At 28.1% G+C, this 20,331-nt stretch overlaps 3 protein-coding genes across 3 annotated transcripts; all 3 read right to left on the reverse strand.

Moving 5' to 3' along the window:
• Positions 1-1,161: 1,161 nt before the first annotated feature.
• LOC105255313 (MIP18 family protein galla-1) lies at positions 1,162-2,267 on the reverse strand. The gene is made up of 3 exons (XM_011264534.2): positions 2,047-2,267; positions 1,426-1,689; positions 1,162-1,333 (listed from the first exon to the last, which is right to left on the reverse strand). The coding sequence occupies exons 1-3, from the start codon at positions 2,201-2,203 to the stop codon at positions 1,233-1,235; spliced, it is 522 nt and encodes a 173-aa protein (XP_011262836.1). The 5' UTR covers positions 2,204-2,267; the 3' UTR covers positions 1,162-1,232.
• Positions 2,268-3,285: 1,018 nt separating this feature from the next.
• On the reverse strand, positions 3,286-4,832 carry LOC105255314. The gene is made up of 5 exons (XM_011264537.3): positions 4,634-4,832; positions 4,154-4,275; positions 3,911-4,032; positions 3,771-3,847; positions 3,286-3,565 (listed from the first exon to the last, which is right to left on the reverse strand). The coding sequence occupies exons 1-5, from the start codon at positions 4,767-4,769 to the stop codon at positions 3,429-3,431; spliced, it is 594 nt and encodes a 197-aa protein (XP_011262839.1). The 5' UTR covers positions 4,770-4,832; the 3' UTR covers positions 3,286-3,428.
• A 14,355-nt stretch (positions 4,833-19,187) lies between these two features.
• LOC105255316 (stimulator of interferon genes protein) lies at positions 19,188-20,313 on the reverse strand. Its single transcript, XM_011264538.3, has one exon. It carries the CDS (start codon positions 20,288-20,290, stop codon positions 19,262-19,264), a length of 1,029 nt encoding a protein of 342 aa, XP_011262840.2. The 5' UTR covers positions 20,291-20,313; the 3' UTR covers positions 19,188-19,261.
• Positions 20,314-20,331: the final 18 nt, after the last annotated feature.

Raw genomic sequence — 20,331 nt, forward strand, 5'->3', positions numbered from 1 at the left:
GTTACATAACTTTATATCGACGTCTTGATATAACATTATTTTGACGTCATATTTCAGTCATGAACTGACGATTATATTATTATTAATGAAATTAATTAATACATCGATCCCATAAAAAATTTTTTAGAATTTTTTACATAACGTGACTTTCGCGATTAAACTTTAACCATTTTTTCTCGACGCATGCGTTTATCTGTGCACGATTCATGTCGCTTTATTACTCAAGTGTTCATTAAATTAATGCACAGTGAAAATAATAGCTATAGGTATCAATCGAGTATAATTAAAATGCCAAAAAATATATACTTTTTTTTATAATACAATTGATTGGCTAAATATATTTTTATAAAACGAAGGCAACGAAAGATATTATTTGTTAAAATTTTATATGATATTAGATATAAGTTTTTATTTACATTTAAATAAAATAATAATAACAAATGTAAAACTTGCGACCTATTTTCTTGCCATATTTACGTTTTCGAATAAAGCAGTTTAATCGATCCGAGATTCTTCTGAAGAATAGAATGGCTGTAATTGTTCAGTGATGTTCTCGAATCGGTTAATCTGCTTTATTCGACAACGCTATTACATTGTTATATTTTAAAAAAGACGTTAAAATATGATACATTTTATGACATCAAAATGCGGTACAAGTCATGACGTCAAGAATCTGTGACATTAGATCGTCACTTTCTTTACGTCATAAAAACCTCAACTTGTGACCTCAAGAATAATCAGTAAATGACTAATTTGTAGTATCAGTAAATGACTAACGTCAAAATAAATGACGTTTGCTATCTAGGTCGTTGACTAGCATGTTGATTTGTATAATTTTTTTTATTCTGTTTACCCTAATTCAGATTAATATAAAAACAAAATTTGCATCACATCTGCAAATTACATTAGATTCTGTATATGATATTCTTGAATTATATTAATCTTCTTATTGATAACATTTACACTTTTTACACTTTTTTATCAGAGATGTATACGTTTATAATACATATTATCAAGATTTGAAAGATTTAATTTAATTTTTCCCATTGGAAATTTATTATAATTGTGAATCAGGCTCATTAATTATATATCATATATATATATATATATATATATATATATATATATATATATAAATAAAATATACTATTTATTTTTACATAAAATAATGCAGATTAAAATATTATTCCAAGAAGATATTTAATATATATGTCACACAATCACCTAAAATGCTAATAATCATCTTCTAGTATGCATTTTTCCACTAATTCCCGTAAGTTTGGATTTTCCATTGCAGCTGCTATACGTTCCTTGTCATTTATTTGTTTATTAACTGTAATTTAATATGTATAATATTAAAACCAAGCATATACGTTTCTGTTGGAACGATATATAAATACAAGTACATATATATATATATATTACTTTCTTGTTCAGTAGAATGTGCACCCTCTTTGATATAAATATCTAATTTAAACGATGCTATTAAATAACGTTCCAATTTGATACGAATGCATAATCCTATGAGAGTTGCCAACGAGCAGTGAGGTACTGTAGGATTAAACTCCACACGAATTACAGAGACTCCTCCAGGTGTGCTGTGGCAAATGGTTATGCAATCTTCGTAGACAACGTCCAGCTGCTCCAAGGTTTGCGGCTTCTCCGGATCCTTAATCGTCCTCAATAAATCTGGAAAATGGAACGAACAGAATTGTTAAACAACAGAAAATCCTCGCAGCTGCTTATAACTTTTTTGCAATACCCAGACAGCACACATGTCCAAAAGACATCTAAAAGACGACTTGAAGACGTCTTAAATCCTTTAGACATCTTTAAGACATCTTTGACCTTTGACCTTTGACCTTTTTGTGCTGTCTGGGTACTTTTTTCCAGAAATACTTTTCGAGCTACATTCAATTGTTTCAATAAAATGTAAAATGTAAAAAAAAAACAAGTCATTTGCAATGTCGCACCATCTTTCTGACATCGGACAATTACTCCGAAAGGTCGAATGATACAACACGCAAATAGAGCGCAACAACTTGCCGTAAACGGATTCTTTTAACTCGGTATCTGTCATTAATGTCAGATCGCTCTGATTCTTCGCTGTCAAGAGATCCTCTGCCGTTCCCATGATTTTCTCCGGTAATATACCATCCTTTATCTTACCGCCGATTGATAGCTTTCGAAAAAAAGATAGCATGTTAAAGAGGAAAGCATGACATGATTCGTGAATTGAGCAATAATAAACATACAGAGGACTTCATTCGATGCAGGGTTGCCAGATCATTTTCCTACCGAATTCCAAGATTGAAGCCTGTAAATCAAATTCCCCATATTTTCCTAACAATTTATGCAGGTCTGTTCCTCATTGTTTTCGCAATTTTATTTTATTTTATTTTTTGCTATAAGCAAAATTCGCTATAAAAGAAATCACAAGACTGTTTAGATGAAGGAAATAATTAAAATCGTTTCATGATTGACTGTCCGCATGATCCGTTTACGCGAATTCCGCTCCATGGAAACGTACCCTTAATTTCTTTCCACAAAGATTATTTATTTATATATGAAACTTAAAAATAATCTTGAAGAAATGAAATTTAAAAATAATCTTGAAAAAATCTTGAACTCAACTTGAGTCCGCTGAATGAGGCCAAAGTTATTTTATTATATTTATTTATTATAATTATTATATAGTACTTATTACATAGTTATTTATTTATTATAATTATTTATTATAATTATTTTCTATGTCATGTACAAAAGTTAAATATAGATCTCTTTTTAATCATTTTCAAATTACATTGTAAAAGCATAATATGTATGTGCATATGTTTATTAACTAGATTTTAAAAAATTAAAAAATATTTTAAATATTTAGAAGAGATTCTTTGCAATAACAGAGATAAAGTAAATCTAATTTAACTCTATTCTTACAAGTGTACCCTTAATTTCTTCCCACAAAGATTCTCTATTTATTTATATATGAAACTTAAAAATAATCTTGAAAAAATCAAATTTAAAAATAATCTTGAAGAAATGAAATTTAAAAATAATCTTGAAAAAATCTCGAACTCAATTTGAGTCTACTGAATGTGGCCAATAAACAGTTATTTTACATTTATTTATTATAATTATTATATAGTATTTATTGTAGTTATTTACTTATTATAATTATTTTCTATATCATATACAAAAGTTAAATATAGATGTCTTTTTAATCACTTTTAAATTACATTGTAAAAGCATAATATGTATATGCATGATATATTTATTAACTGGATTTTAAAAAATTTAAAAAATATTTTAAATATTTAGGAGAGATTCTCCGCAATAACAGAGGTAAAGTAAATCTAATTTAACTCTATTCTTACAAGTGTAGAAGATTATAACTATCATAGTATTATTATCACATTATCGCAGTATTATTATCGCAGTGTTAAATTTTTGTCTCTAGCTTTACTAGTAGACAAATATATTTCATGCCACAGAGAGTCTGCTAATTCACTAGGTTCTTGATCTTCATGACAAAAGTGATGAATATAATCATAATTATTTGAGACATCTGTTATCAAGAATTAAGGATTATATCATCTATGAATATGCTTGACCATTGCTTATATTTTTAAAATAAAAAAGATTGCAGAAAAGATATTAAATATACTTTGAAATATGTCTTGCACATGTGTTGCACATAATATGTGCATGCATGCATATATGTATCAATCACATTTAATAAGTTATTAATCACAAATATTGAAAAAGGATACAGCCTTTTACACTTTGTTTTGTAGCTTCATAATCCCACTGAATCCTTGTTAAATTTTTGTATAATTTTAATTTTTTCCTATAAAGTATAATAAATCATGAAAAAAACAAAAGTATGTCAATATAGAATCATAATATATACCTTCCTTGTTCCAACAGTTGCTGATCTTGTAAATTTGGTTTATAAGATTTCAAGTTGTCTCGTTTTTCCTCTAACTGTTTAATCTCTTGTAAAAGCGCTTTTTTTTCTGCTTGTACTTTTTCCTATTAAAAAAAAGCATTTATCAATGATAGAATATCCAAAAAAATTAAATGGAAAAATATATAAATGTAATGTTAGTATATTTGTATTAATAAATAAAAATAAATACATAATTATACTTACTAAATAGATATTATGTTTGCACAATTCATTATTTTTATGCTCCAAATTTTGAGTTGCTGTATATTGCTTTTCTTTCATAATAGCCAATTTTGATGTTAGTTCTTTAATCTTAGATTCATGTTCTGTAAAAATGTAAAAATTGTATAATTATATATAATTTTGGAGAATATATATAATTTCCAAGAGAATCTTGTTTATAATGTTACATATTGTGTAATAAAAAGAGAAACTTTAAAAAATACAAAGTATTTATTACAGAATTATTATAGAATTTACTCATAAGTTATAGGACACGTAATGTATTACAGATTAATGTTTTGAAGCTTGTTATGCAAATCATACATCTTAAGTGGGCTCAAAAGCTTCAAAATAATATACAGTAATTTTTATACTTATAGTAATATATAATTTCTCTTATCAACTTTGTACTTATTTTCCTCAATTAAATCATCCTGCATATTCAAGAATAACAAAGTTTACCACTAAATCGTTGTTGGTCTTGATTTTTTTTATTTTTGTCTACAATTTCTGTCTGTAACAAATTTTCAAGCACTAATGCGTCTGTTTTTATATGTGTTGCTTTTAGCTGTATTATTTTTTCCATTTTTTGACTCATCAAAACCAGAGAAAAATTTGAAAACGACCACCAGCCTCAACGGACACACTTCCTATAGGGATCCTCAAGTGAGGAATAAGCATTGAATAAAGAATACCAACAGAGAGAAGACTGAGAGATGTCATGGTTCGCTTTTAGGGATGATCCCTGGAAGCGATACTCCCTCTATGGACATTAAAAACAAAACATGAACTACAAAACAAATGTCTACGAATGTTCTCAGAGGGTAACATATATGTCCCTCTGATAATATAAATAAAAATATAAATAATTTAATTAATAATAATTTACTATATAAAAATATTAGTATGTTCTCTCTTTTCACGCTATTATTTATATTATATATTTATATTATATACTTATATTATATATTTATTTATTTATGTGTCTTCTTTTTCTTTTTCTCAACATCATTTATTTATTTATTTAGTTCGCTTTAAGTCAGTCTTTTAAAATGCAAAACTAAATATTATAAAATATGACTTCGGAAAAGCGCGATAAAACAATCGAATAAATTCAAATCATTAGCATAACAAAGGTTCCGTGATACATCAATCGTTTATAATTAATTAATTTAAAATAAAATATACTTCTATAATTCGAAATTCCGCGTGTATATGTAGCACGTAAAATATTTCGGCAGAGAATTATGAATAATATCATGTTTGACCTTGATGACGTATAGCATAGCAAGCGAGCTATACACATGTCACGGCTTTGTCTTCATTCGCACGATTACACTCGAATAATAAAGTAGTAGTGTACGAAACGCTTCGTATATTATCAAATTCTTTTTCCAACCCAATCGTGACTAATATTGCAACATAATTCGTTAGAATTATTATAATTAACAAGTATCTTTTGATTAAATTTTTCTAAAAAGCAAGTATAAATTAATTATTAATTAAACAATAGTTATATCACGATTTTTCATTACTTTAATTTTTGATCTCACGAGATTCGTATTTTATGCATATATACTATATATATATCAACAGTACTAGTACTACTCGCTCTGCTTATTACTGCTATATTATTAATTTTAATCTCGTATAAATGTTGTTCTTATGATATAATAAAGTGTGAATTTCATATGATTAGTCCACGATCAAGAATAGCGTGGAAAATGTCCCACGTATTAAACTTTGATAATTAATCGTATTCTATTAATCTGGAAAAGTATTGGACAACGTACGGAACACACACACACACACACGCGCGCGCACACGCACACACGCACACACGCACACACACATATGAGAAGTAATTTTATTAGTTATATATTATTTTCATACATAATAAACATTGTTTGTTCTTTTTCCATTGTCTGGATAATAATTCATTCTAAATTATCATGCAATATAACGTATATATAATATATACATTCCACATTTTAATTTCAAATATTTAAAATTATAAAATAAAATAAAATATTTTTATACGAGATACATGAAAACTATAGATATATTAACATTTAATAGATATATTATAATATATTAACATTTAATTATAATATTTTATAACGTATCTATTAAATTAACATTTAATAGTTATGAGATAAAGAGATAGATATGTTATAAAATATTTTTTATAATATATTTATTTAGATATTTTATATATAAGAATTAAATTTTTTATTTATTAGATTTTTTATACTTTTTAAAAGTACTTATACTCAAGAACAATTTTTTCGATAATTATGCAATTGATGATATTAAATATCTGTTCAACGGACAAATAAAAATATAAATAGGGCGTAATAATTAGTTTCTCAAAATCATTTATTTTGCTTTATAAAGGGATCTGGTTGATTGCGGGCTTAATTTGTGCTTAGCGTTTACATTTATAACAAATAATCAGAGGACGTTCTCGAAATTGTAATTAATATTACTGCGAGTCATTTTCTTTTCTTTCTCTTTCTCTTTCTTAAAAAAAAGAAAATTATTTAGATGTCTTATTTATATAATAATCATAACATATATGTAGATATTATACAAAAAAATATTAACTTGACTAAATATGCTTATTTTATTATTGTTTTCTGTCTGACAGTCAAATCGCAAAGTCGAAATTAATATAAAGATTCGTGATACATCAATCGTATAGTAAATTAATTAATAATTTAAAATACTTCTCTAAATTAATTTAATATCTCGCGCGTATATGTATGCTATATATAAAATATTTTTGCAACAAATTAATAATAATATCGCGATTTTTGCAACATATAATGGATTGATATTTAAAAGTGTTATGTTCTTATCATTCGCACAAAAATTTATATAATAATCATAACATATATATATAGATATTATACAAAAAAATATTAACTTGACTAAATATGCTTATTTCATTATTGTTTTCTGTCTGACAGTCAAATCGCAAAGTCGAAATTAATATAAAGATTCGTGATACATAAAATTCGTGATATATAAAATGAGCAGAAAAATAACACGAGATGCTCCGTCAATTTCCTTTTTCTAAACGCGATTGATTTGATAAGTATATTGAGAAATAATTTGATGTGGTTAATAATAAATAATACATAAAATTACGTCGCAACGATATATCTCGAAATGCATATTTAGCGATGTGTACAATTTAATGAAAAATCAAAGTGATAGAAATCTAAGATAGTAAATAATCATTTTGTTGCAATTTTTACGAACAATAATTATTATTTTAATGCTTAGAGTCACAAATATATTTCATCCATGTTATTTTATCGTTCTATTTAACAATATAAATATAATTCGCATAACAAAAGGTTCCGTGATAAATTGTTTAATAAATAATCAATTTTAATCAATAAATTGTTTTATAATATATAAAATATTTTGACAACAAATTATCAATAATATTATGTTCAACTTTGATGACATAAACAATAGAGTTTTATTGTTTGTACGTTACAGTTTTGCTATCATTTGTTCGGTGACATTTGAGCAGTAAAGTAACGATGGGAAATGCTTCGTATGTTATTTAATTGTTTAATAAATAATCGTTTAATTACAAGCAGAAATTATTTCTTTAATATTTATAAATATTTATAGAGTTGAATATAATATCTGCGACGTTTTATCACTTTATTTTTCAATCATTGAAATATAATTCGAATTGTGAGAACGCTCAATAAAACAATTGAATCGTGAATCTAAACATTCTAAACAATTAACATAATGAAAACCTTCATGATACATCAATCTTTTAATAAATAATCATATAATTAAAAAATCTATATAATCTAAAATACTTCTATATATTTTAATATATTTCATGTATATATGTATACATATGTTAAAATACGTAAAATATTTCGATGACGAACAAATAATAACATTAACCTTGGCGGAGTAAGCAATAGAGCGCTAATGTTTATATGCCATAATCTTGAAAAATGTTTCAGTAAAAAAATAATAATAACGGTCTTTTAGACCAATTTGTTCGGCTCTATTATTATTCGCGCGACGACACTCAAAGAGTAAAGTAGTGGTACAAGACGCTTCGTTAAATCCTTTTCTAGACGGAATCGCTATCAATATCGAAAAATTATTTGCTGTATTAAAATATGTAAAATATAATATAATATAATATGATATAATATAATATAAATATGTATTGTTTACACCAAGATCGGTATTATTGTCTATTCATCGAAATATTTTACGTACTTTAACATATTTATATTATATTATATTATATTATAAAATATAATATATTATAAAATATATTAAAATATATATTATATTATATTATAAAATATAATATATTATAAAATATATTAAAATATATATTATAATATATTATAAAATATAATATAATATAATACAATAAAATATAATATAATATACTTCGATATGACGAACGGACAATAACACGATGCCTTGACGATGTAAACAATAGCGCGCTAGTCATACGGTCTTAGTATCATTCACACGGCGACACTCGAGCAGTAAAGATCGCGAAATACGTCGTATATTCTTTTTAAATTAATTATTAATTAAACGATTACACAGGCCCACGAAAAAAAATCCTGTGCTGGCGATCTGACTAGGCTAGTCTTATGTATTTTGGCCCGCTGAATTCGAATCTGATGTCAGAATTGCTCCATCACGTCAGTTTTTTTTAAATCTCAAAAATAGACGAAAATTTCATAAAAATCGACATTCTAGGGTAACAAGGCTGCGCTTCTTGAAGAAAAATTTACCGAAATCATATTTTAAAGTATTTTCAGACATTATAAATCCAAATCCGATCTAGAATATAAACGGTGTGCTCAATTTATGATGCAAGCTGGACCTAATGCCCGAATAATATATCTTATGATCGTCTGCGCTTACGCATTCTTTTATCTTCAAATGACCTGTAAAGTGGATTTCTCTTACGCTTTTTTCTTTCTACTATATTTTCTCTTTTTAACATCCAACAAAAATCAGCCATCAGCCAAAATATATATAATATATATATTAAAGAAATGGAGCGCCGATATCAAGGACGATGAGATGAAAATATAATGGCTGATTTTTGTTGGATGTTAAAAAGAGAAAATATAGCAGAAAGAAAAAAGGGTAAGAAATCCACTTCACAGGTCATTTGAAGATAAAAGAATGCGTAAGCGCAGATGATCATAAGACACATTATTCGGGCATTAGGTCCAGCTCGCATCATAAATTGAGCACAACGTTTATATTCTAGGTCGGATTTGGATTTATAATGTCTGAAAATACATTAAAATATAATTTCGGTAACTTTTTCTTCAAGAAGCGCAGCCTTATTACCCTAGAAAGTCGATTTTTACAAAATTTTTATCTATTTTTAAGATTTAAAAAAAACTGACGTGATGGAGCAATTCTGACATCAGATTCGAATTCAGCGGGCCAAAATACATAAGACTAGCCTAGTCAGATCGCCAGCACAGGATTTTTTTTCGTGGGCCTGTGTTATTGTATCATAACTTTCAATATTATATTAAACTTTCGATTCTATTCGTATTAATATACATGTACTGCATATATATTTCAATAATAAAAACAACATTTCAAATGAATTAGTATTTAATTTGATCTCATAAAAACGTCGAGCGAATCATACTTCTCAATCCCTTATACGATATATTAAAATGCGTTTCTCGTAATTATTCCGCGATCGGGAGTGCTATGCAAAGTGTCTTGCAATCGTTTCTATACATGGTTAAATATAATTAATTGTTTGTTCGCAAGTGAATATCAGTGCTACGAGGAAACAGCAAAAAATGAAAAAGGAAGAAGAAAGACATCTGGAAAAGTATTGGACAGCTGGAGAGCAGTGATAGAGCCCGAAGCAGCCAGAGAGATATGTGGTGAGTAATTTATAAAAATTATTTATTATTTATACAGGGTGCTTTCGCAACATACAGATCGGTAAGTCGGGTTGCCTATCTGACAATCGGTCTTCTTTTACCGACCTCGCAATATTGATATACCTCGCATAATTGAAAAATAATAAAATCAGAGGATCGATCATGTAATTTTTTTTCGTGAAAAGTGAAAAAATTCCTTGATTGATACCTTGAATGCAAATCCGTAGGGAATGAGGAAAATGAAATCAGCTTTTAACATTGATATAGTGTAATTATAATATTTAATAACATAAATAACATTATATAAAGAAGATCTTAAAAATAAAATTCGAAACGTGTGTGCGGAAATCACTCCTCCGATAATTCGGAGAGTAAGGAAAAATTTTATGCGGAGGATTGCTTTATGTTTAGAAGAGAATGGCAGTTACATTGAGCATATATTGTGAACATTAAAAAATAGTTTTTTGTTTAAATTCATTATATTTTATCTGTGTTATTATATTTCAATTGTGTCATTTTATGTTATTAATGTTATTTAAGTTATTTATGTTATTAAATATTATAATTACACTATATCAATGTTAGAAGCTGATTTCACTTTCCTCATTCCCTACGGATTTGCATTCAAGGTATCAATCAAGGAATTTTTTCACTTTTCACGAAAAAGAATTACATGATCGATCCTCTGATTTTATTATTTTTCAATTATGCGAGGTCGGTAAAAGAAGATCGATTGTCAGATAGGCAACCCGACTTACCGATTTGTATGTTGCGGAAGCACCCTTTATATATTATTTTCAAAATAGATATATTGCTTATTTTTTCATTTTCTCGATAGTAGATTTATATAATTGACAATTATCCAAACTAGATAAATAAAAACTAACCGAGACATCAAAAATCGAATTAAATTTATAGATTTGAATATTAATTTTTTGATTTAAAAAAAAATTTAGAAAAACGCGAAAGACTATCTCAAAGATGATGGAGAAAGTTTATATATATCATATATCAAGTTTATATATATCATATATATATTATATATCATAACTATATAAAATTATTTATATAAAATTTTATATATGAAAAAAATTTATATATGTTAATTGTTTTCTTTTTTCACAAGCAAACGTTTTAAATGTTCGAAATTCTTATTTGTTTCTTCGATCGTTAAACGAATGGTTGGGAAATAGATAAGTTAGTATATTTGTGGAACCCAATTTGTTTACCTCACGTAAAAGGTAGAAATATAATTTTGTTTAATCACGCAATAATTTTCGTGAATGAAACAGCTACGTGAAAAATGTTTTAAATGTGTATATAAAAATATATAAAAAATATATATAAAATATATAAAAAAATATTTTTAAAAAATCTATTCTTTTTAAAATTAAAGTGATTAAAGACAAAAAGAGAAACAAAAAGTATAATCATAATTAGAAATAAATATAATTATAATTAGATATGTAGAAATATTTCGTGATAGTCAATAATTATATTTTTTTATCGTATACATATGAAATTGTTGGACATGAGAGCTAAACGAATTTTTCGTGTTATATTTGATATAACCAATATCAATACAGCAGATAAATTGGTAGATTCGCGAATCACAATTCACATAGAATGGAGATTTATTATTAAAGAGGAGAACAAATTTTAAACAAATTAAGATAAGATAAAAGGCATTTACGAGCAATCACAAGATGTTGGGTGTGAGAAAGTAAATTTAATTTATATTTAAGTGAACGTTTCGGTTCTTTATTTGAACCATCTTCAGTACATTCTACAATTTAAAAATTCTATCTAATACATATATTATTGGTCGGTCATTACAGAATTAAGAACAGTTTTTTTTTTGGTTAAAATTACATATTCTAATTTTTTATATTTTATGATTTTACTGTATCTGTGCCAGAGTGATCGAATGTATTACTCTATTTAATAATTATCATCAAGGATCTGGACATCATCAACTTTCCTTGCCAAACAACGAGGGATAAGTTCGAAGATGAAACAACAGACCAAGACCATAATTAGATTGAAACTCGAGCTTAAAATTGATATATACGCATTAGATTTTTTGTAATAACGTTAGAGATAACGTGCGCACGTTACAGTGGCTGCACCTGTACGTTACATATTTCCGGGACACAGGTGCGTGTCCGGTCCTCGATGGAACGTGCGAGAGACAGTACTTCATTAATGACCATACAATGGATTGATCACGTTCACTGAGTTTTTTGACTGTTCTTAATTCTGTAATGACCGACCAATAATATATGTATTAGATAGAATTTTTAAATTGTAGAATGTGCTGAAGATGGTTCAAATAAAGAACCGAAACGTTCACTTAAATATATATTAAATTTACATTCTCACACCCAACATCTTGTGATTGCTCGTAAATGCCTTTTATCTTGTCTTAATTTGTTTAAGTTTTCGACGAGCTGAAATAAACTTATAACAAATTTTAAATTTACTCCGAAATACTAAATGGATTTATGCAGAAATGATTACATGTATATATAAACGATAAAAATACGATAAGATACTTAAATTTTTTATGAAATAAAAATTAATTAATTCTCATCGATACAATGCGGAACAACAGAATTATAGTATTCAGTAAATATAATTAAATAGAAATAAATTCGAGTCATACACGAAGTGGTAATAAAGCAAATAATTAAGATTTAGAAAAATTATTACATGCAATTAATTTTTTTTTAAATATATGTAGTTTCATGGAATACTATAAACGAAAATCTATTTTTTTATTTTAATCATTATTAATTTTACATAATATTAAAAAAAAAAATATATATATATAAATATATATATATATATATATATATATATATATATACATGTATACATATATTAAAGTAATTTTAACTCATTTAGTATCGATTACGAATTAATATCACATAATTTATTGTACTTGGCTAATAGTATTGATGTCATATTAGTTTTTAAATATTTTACTTTTATCATTCTTTTAGATTTTTTGATTTTTTTTATGTACTTGGCGTATTTTTTTACTTTTATAAGATTTTTCTTAGAGAATCTCACTGCTTTTTGTAAAAATTTATATTAATTTATTATAAAGAAATTTCAATACAATTTTTATTGTAAGATAAATTTTGAGAAATATGTTGTCATAATTTTTATTAAGATTTGATTCGCGTTTTAATACATGATCCATTCCAGCTATATTTCTTTAATCGATGTCACTCTTAATATTCTTCATAATCACTATTGCAAATTTTTTTACCCCCTCAACACTGTGATTGAATGCGGTGATTGCTGCTACGGAGGCAATTGCATATCGATCTACAGAAACAGATTTGCAAGCAGTTAGTCAGACGCCTGCATCTTGCTCATGATACCGTTCTTCGAATAGATTCGCCACATTGTTTATAAACTTCTCTTCCAAAATTTTCAGCGGTTTCTTTTCTCTCTCGGTTGTCACGAACAAAACGAACTGAGAGAATCTGTACGAGAATTATATAGATAGAATTATATATTATCGTGGCTAAATCAGATGTTAATATTTTTTTATTGTTTATAAGAATCCAAAAAATAATGTACTTAGATTGAAGTTTGTTGAACTTTTATATTACATTATTCGAGGAAAATCAGATGAAAATTAATAACAGTTGATTCCTAGAGAGATGACAATTTTCTTCTTTGATTTTATTACACATTTTTGTATCTTGTAATAATAATTCAATTCGCCATAATATTCCTCGATTCTTTGGTGATTAATTTCTCAGCTAATCGTCAAACATAATTTATGACATGGTTTCTAAAGGATACACAAAACCACTTACCACTATAATACATACATCATTCCTTATTCGCAGAAATTCTATTAAGTAGGAAAACAAGTTACCGCAAGCAACGTGATAATAAGTCCAATTAGAAGAAACCTTTGTCAAACGATGATGTTTTCCAAAATGTTTTAAAAAATAACATAGTTGTTTTAAGAAAAAATATGTAATTTGCAATTAACAATTACATTTTTTTTTAAACTATGCGTTTTCCTTAAACCAATCGATTCCTCTCATTATTTTGTACATAAAAGTATTAAGGTGAGGTAATCGAAAAATGAATATTTTATTAGATATTTTATGGTTTATGTAAAATTAAAAAATTATTTCAAGCCTCATAACTCAATAAGTACTCAATGAAGAAATACTTTATTATAGTGTTTTGGAAAGCACTCGAGATAAGCTACAAAAATGTGTAATGAGAAAGAGTAGGTTCCATTTAAGAAATTGGAGACCTTCATGTAACCTTCAAATAACTTTGCAAGGTCAAATCAATGATACCATCTTATGGCCTCCTTCAAGCCATACAACTTTTGTCTAAAACATTTTTTCTAAAGTGCGTAGTTTATGAAATATTCGACCGTCCCGGAACTTTTGGTAGGCACTGTAGAAATGTATTACATGTATTTTACAAACACATATGCCTATATGTTGTGGATATACAGAGTACTACTACTTAAGTATCATGGCAAGCAAGAACGCGCAACAGGAAATCATTGATTTGACATTTATATAATTAAAGAGTTGTCCTGACAAGATATTTACATGATGAGTCATCATCACATAATATAAACCTTCGATTCGAAAAATCTTATACTGTGAAGCAGTATATTGCGCGTTAATCGCGGTATCAACACTGTTCGTAGAAGATAGCGTCGAGCTGATTTAATCCTTTGCATTTGATAGATTTTCGCATTTTAAAAAATTAGCAACTCGAAATGTTTCGATAAAAAAGTGATGAAATTTTTTACCGCCAACATAAAAATAAAACATATATAAATGAACAGATATGGAGAATTGTTGTAGAGAACTATTGCATTTTTCAAAAGTTCATGTATTTTTACATTATAGAAAACTTTATATCGAATATTCAATTATTTTAATCAATAATAGTTGAAACAATAAGAACAAGGCTTTACTACGAAGTGTATGTACCTAAATCGAACATAAACAGTTAGTGTCGCGGTACAAGACAGTGCACGAAATTCAGCTTCATCAATCAGTTTGAATTTAATCGTCCCAGAAGTAAATAGCACGTGTAACTCAGCAATGGAAAAACGAATAATTCCAAGCAAAACTAAGAATACATCATTTACAACAGAATATGAGTAAGGCAAGTAAATATGAAATCCGGTTTTTACCTCGCACAAATCATTGCATAGTTTGTCTAAATTAACAACGAAGTTTACATTTAAACATTTATTATTATACATTACATTGCAACATTTAGATTACAACTAAAACTGTCTTCATACGAATTTTATCATCAAAAATCAAAGTGATAAATATAAATTTGTGAAAAAAAGAAAGATAAAGGTGATATACTACAACTAGTTATTGCATGATAAATATTAATTAAAAAATATAATTTCTAAAATCCTGTGCACAATATTTTTAATAATATAATTTTTTACATCTATTTTGTTAATATAAATCTTTTAAAATATTTGTGTCCTCTATAGTACTGTAATAGTAAAGTTTAAGTGCATTTTATTTTAGGATATAATATATACACCGCAATACTGATATCATAATTGAAGATATGATTCTTATGTATTGTAAGTAGAGTCATATTAGATTAGAATATCAATATTGCAATGTATATATATATATATACAGGGTGACCCATTTTAACTTAGGCAGCCAAATAACTCGAAAAATAAGCACACTACGAAAAAATGGTTAGAATCAAAATTTCGTCATTTCGAGGGGGACGTACAATGACGTTAAAATCAGCCCCCGCACCCCTCCCCCTGGACGGTGAGGGGGGGCAAGTTTGAAATCTTAAATGGGAACCCCTATTTTTTATTACATATTCCTGTAGCTTATCTCGAGAGCTTTCCAAAACACTATAATTAAGTACCTTTTTATTAAGTACTTTTTGAGTTATAAGGCTTGACATAATTTCTTAATTTTACATAAACCATAAAATATCTAGTAAACCATTCATTTTTCGATTATCTTACCTTCATACTTTTATGTACAAAATAATGAGAGGAATCAATTGGTGTAAAGAAAACATACAGTTGTTTTTAAGAAAAAATATGGAATTGTTAATTGCAAATTACATATTTTTTCTTAGAAACAACTATGTGTTTTCTTTACACCAATTGATTCCTCTCATTATTTTGTACATAAAAGTATGAAGGTAAGATAATCGAAAAATGAATGGTTTACTAGATATTTTATGATTTATGTAAAATTAAGAAATTATTTCAAGCCTTATAACTCAAAAAGTACTTAATAAAAAGGTACTTAATTATAGTGTTTTGGAAAGCTCTCGAGATAAGCTACAGGAATATGTAATAAAAAATAGGGGTTCCCATTTAAGATTTCAAACTTGCCCCCCCTCACCGTCCAGGGGGAGGGGTGCGGGGGCTGATTTTAACGTCATTGTACGTCCCCCTCGAAATGACGAAATTTTGATTCTAACCATTTTTTCGTAGTGTGCTTATTTTTCGAGTTATTTGGCTGCCTAAGTTAAAATGGGTCACCCTGTATATATAACGATATCGTTAAAAGTTACAGAATAGGCCCCTAAAAATCTTAAAATAAAATGCACTTAAACTGTACTGTATATTAGAGATGACACAACTATTTTAAAAGTTTTAAATATTAAGAAAATAGATTTAAAAAATTATATTATAGACTTGAGTTAGCTTCAGAGAAAGATGAATCGATATTGTAGCTGTAATGAAAAAAGTATGTATTATATATACTATTATGCTATAATAAACAAATACATTTTTTGCTTCAGATGGCACGACCAAAGCGCCCAGTCGCCAAGCCATCTCGTTACAAGACGACTTCTTCGTCGGAGGACGAAGGAACTTCAAGACGAACGAAAAAAATCTTACGACCCACCACCAACAATGACAGATGCAGAGATCAACAAGGACATCAGCGATCTACGAGGGATTTTAGAGGATGACAGAAATACGGATAAGACTGATACTTTTTCATACTCTCAAAACACATATACGGAACAAAATTACTTATCACAAATGTCCACAAATACACTACCACACACATACACACATCAAAATACATATACACCTACTACATATACAACGCTTCCCATCACTTCGCACACAATCAGTCAAAATTTTGCCTTTGCCTATAAATTTTGTGCAGGAGGAAAAATTAAAATAAACCTTGTAATATTTAATAAACCTATATTTAAAAAGTAACGAAAATTGTAACGACACGTTATTTTTAAGTAACGGTAACGGTAACGAGTTACTTTTGAAAATTGGTAACGAGTAACGGTAACGAGTTACTTCTTAGAAAAAAGAACGGTAACGGTAACGAGTTACTTTTGAAAAGTAACTTTCCCAACCCTGGTAATTAATGTACAATAAGAAAATAGCTATTATACATCATGCGCACACATGCAAACACATGTACATATAAAATAATTATGATTATTTATGTATAGTTGCAGGTATGCGCAAAACGTTCACTACCAGCGAAAAAGACAACACGGAGAAAACAATGGACGAAAACAGAGGACGATGAAGAACAACGGAGGACGACGGAGGACTACGCAGGAGGACGGAGGAGGAAGGAGGACGACGGAGGACGACGGATATCGAAGAATGGCGGAAGAGAAAAATTAATCTGCATTTTTCAATGCAAACCCGTCTCAGTTGATACTGAAACTGCACGAGAAAGTATTCGGTCGTGAACTTGATATGTAAGATCGATTCAAATAATCGTGAAACCAAAATTGATTGTTTTAGTTTAACGGTTATTTGGATCTGATTATACACACTTAATTCGTGGCTGACTTCCTTGCGAAGTTTTAGTAGAGACAAATCGACACTTTTCAGTGCCTTTACATTGATTCGTTGGAAATCATGGTTATAGCAATCAGCATTTTTCAATGCTATTTTAATATTCATACAATTTTTCTGCAATAATAACTATAAGTTTTTTTGGTAGTTAATATTACAGAAATATTTTGCACTTATATCATTATTCATTCTTCGTAATTTTTTTTTTTATATCAATATGTGCTTAAAAACAGTGCAATATACGGCGAAAAGAAATATTGAACGAAAAGACATTATATTTCTTTCCTTTCTCTTTTTTACTTAACAATTTATAATCTTGTGTTTTTTTCTGTTTAGATCTGCCGGATTCTGAGAAGATCCTATACTGAGAAGAAAAGTGGACTTTAGTGACCGGAAAAGGATACATATATATATTATATATATTTTTTATAATTACTATAAAAGTTTTTTATATTATAATTTATATGTTTATGTACCTTTTAATGTATCTTTTGTATTCGTGTTCTTATATACGTATATTTGTAAAATAAAACGTTAGTTTTTATGTACAAAAAATTATTTATTTCAATTTATTTCTACAAAAAATAAATGGAAGAAAAAGTTAAATCGTCAATGTGATGTTAATGTAGTAAAAGAAAAATATTATGTATAAAGAGGAAATAAGTTAGTTTTTTTTAAATAATTATTTTCTTCTACATTGGATGTTAATATTCGTATGACTTATACGTGTGTAGCTAATTCATTACTTATATTTATATATAAATATTTTTTAAATAAAAAAATATTGATATTTATTATATTCAAATTATTTAAAATTATTCTTCTCAAACAAAATTAATAGAAAATGAGATGAAAAATATAATTTGATTTTTCAATATCAATGACGTCACGATTTAAATTCTACAGAATCTGTTACATTTCTGCTGTCGGCATATTATGTCAGCAGACTCTGCTCGGTTTCTGCCGCCAATCTGCTACTAAGTTATGCCGGCAGAATCTGTTCGATTTTTGCTGCCAATCTGATAACTGATTATGTTAACAAGCTTTGTTATATTTCTGTTGACATTCTGTCGACATCACATGATATATCAGAACCTGCATCAATTCTGTAATCTTTCTGTCGACAACAATTTGTAACAGATTACCTGACAAGATCTGCTTTAGCAGACTTGGCTATTGGGGTATATATATATATATATATATATATATATATATATATGTATATATATATATATATAATCTCATATAAAACTTATCATAAACAAAGAATTCACAAAATATATATTTAACTTCTTTTAATATTTATGTGGAACTTGTTATTTCAGATATTCTTTGTAAGATTACCTTTGCGACATTAACTCTAGTACCTTTTGAATCATAATCGTTGTAGTAAATTAATTCGCACAAGTTTTTTGTAGTTGGTTCGCTTTCCAAAATTTCTGCCAGCTTCTTATAAAACATCATGGTAATTTCGTTTTTGTATTGCTTGTATACAATAGATTCTGGATGACTGTGTTGTTGCACTTCATAGAATGTCAGCAATGTTGTTGCACCTTCCGCTACTACATATATTGGACTAGCACCAGAGTTTCTTCCATTGGGATATATCTTGTAAACGTTGTTATGATATGTTTTTCCTCTTAGGCCAGCTCGATCGCGTTTCTCCTCTTCCAATTCGCCCGCAATCTCCATCCACTGATCCGACATCTCCTTTAAGTGTGGCGAGATGTATCCTGACGATGGTATCAGAATAAACAGCTTGTGCACTGGGAAAATTACTTCGTGTTTGTCTTCAAAGTTTTCTATCCTTTCAATAATGCTCTTGCTATCGGAGGTGCCGCGATTCGGTAGGATAAATCGCAGATAACCGTAGTAGAAACCGTAGGCCATACCCGTGCCATGATCCAGACCTTTCATGATGTCGAGATCGAGCAGCGGTCCTCTCTCCCTCTTGGCCAGATCCGTTATCTTCAGTAAGTAGAAGGAGAATATCATTGACGGCACATAGACGTCGGGACCGAAATCCCATACGTGACTCAACGGGCATTCTCGAACGATCGTCGTCGACGTGATAAGGAATAAAAACACGCCGATGAGAACGACCACCGCGGACGCGATGTTCAGAATAAAGTAATAACTGATGATGGATGAGAAACTTTGTCTGGACCGCGGATCCATGTTCGTCAACGAGATGACCGTCTGACACAGATGCAGCATTACGTCACAAAGTAGAAAGATTACGAGGAATACGGACGTAGTGAGGCACGTCGCTATCACCGACATCATCATCCCGTCTTTCATCACTTTGTACTGTCGCCTCTTACTCGCCATTCGAGTTGTTATATCAAATCAAGTGACGATTAATTGTGAAA

The sequence above is a fragment of the Camponotus floridanus genome, unplaced genomic scaffold (genome assembly GCF_003227725.1).
Source record: "Camponotus floridanus strain SB8 unplaced genomic scaffold, Cflo_v7.5 scaffold113, whole genome shotgun sequence".
NCBI lineage: Eukaryota > Metazoa > Arthropoda > Insecta > Hymenoptera > Formicidae > Camponotus > Camponotus floridanus.

Coding starts and splice junctions, on each gene's coding strand:
- LOC105255314 (XM_011264537.3), bottom strand. CDS start 4,769: ATGAGTCAAAAAATGGAAAAAATAATACAGCTAAAAGCAACACATATA. Junction 4,276..4,633: donor AGACCAACAACGATTTAGTG/GTAAACTTTGTT, acceptor ACATTTTTACAG/AACATGAATCTAAGATTAAA. Junction 4,033..4,153: donor GCAAACATAATATCTATTTA/GTAAGTATAATT, acceptor TTTTTTTAATAG/GAAAAAGTACAAGCAGAAAA.
- LOC105255316 (XM_011264538.3), bottom strand. CDS start 20,290: ATGGCGAGTAAGAGGCGACAGTACAAAGTGATGAAAGACGGGATGATG.
- LOC105255313 (XM_011264534.2), bottom strand. CDS start 2,203: ATGCTATCTTTTTTTCGAAAGCTATCAATCGGCGGTAAGATAAAGGAT. Junction 1,690..2,046: donor GTTAAAAGAATCCGTTTACG/GCAAGTTGTTGC, acceptor TCCATTTTCCAG/ATTTATTGAGGACGATTAAG. Junction 1,334..1,425: donor ACATTCTACTGAACAAGAAA/GTAATATATATA, acceptor ATTAAATTACAG/TTAATAAACAAATAAATGAC.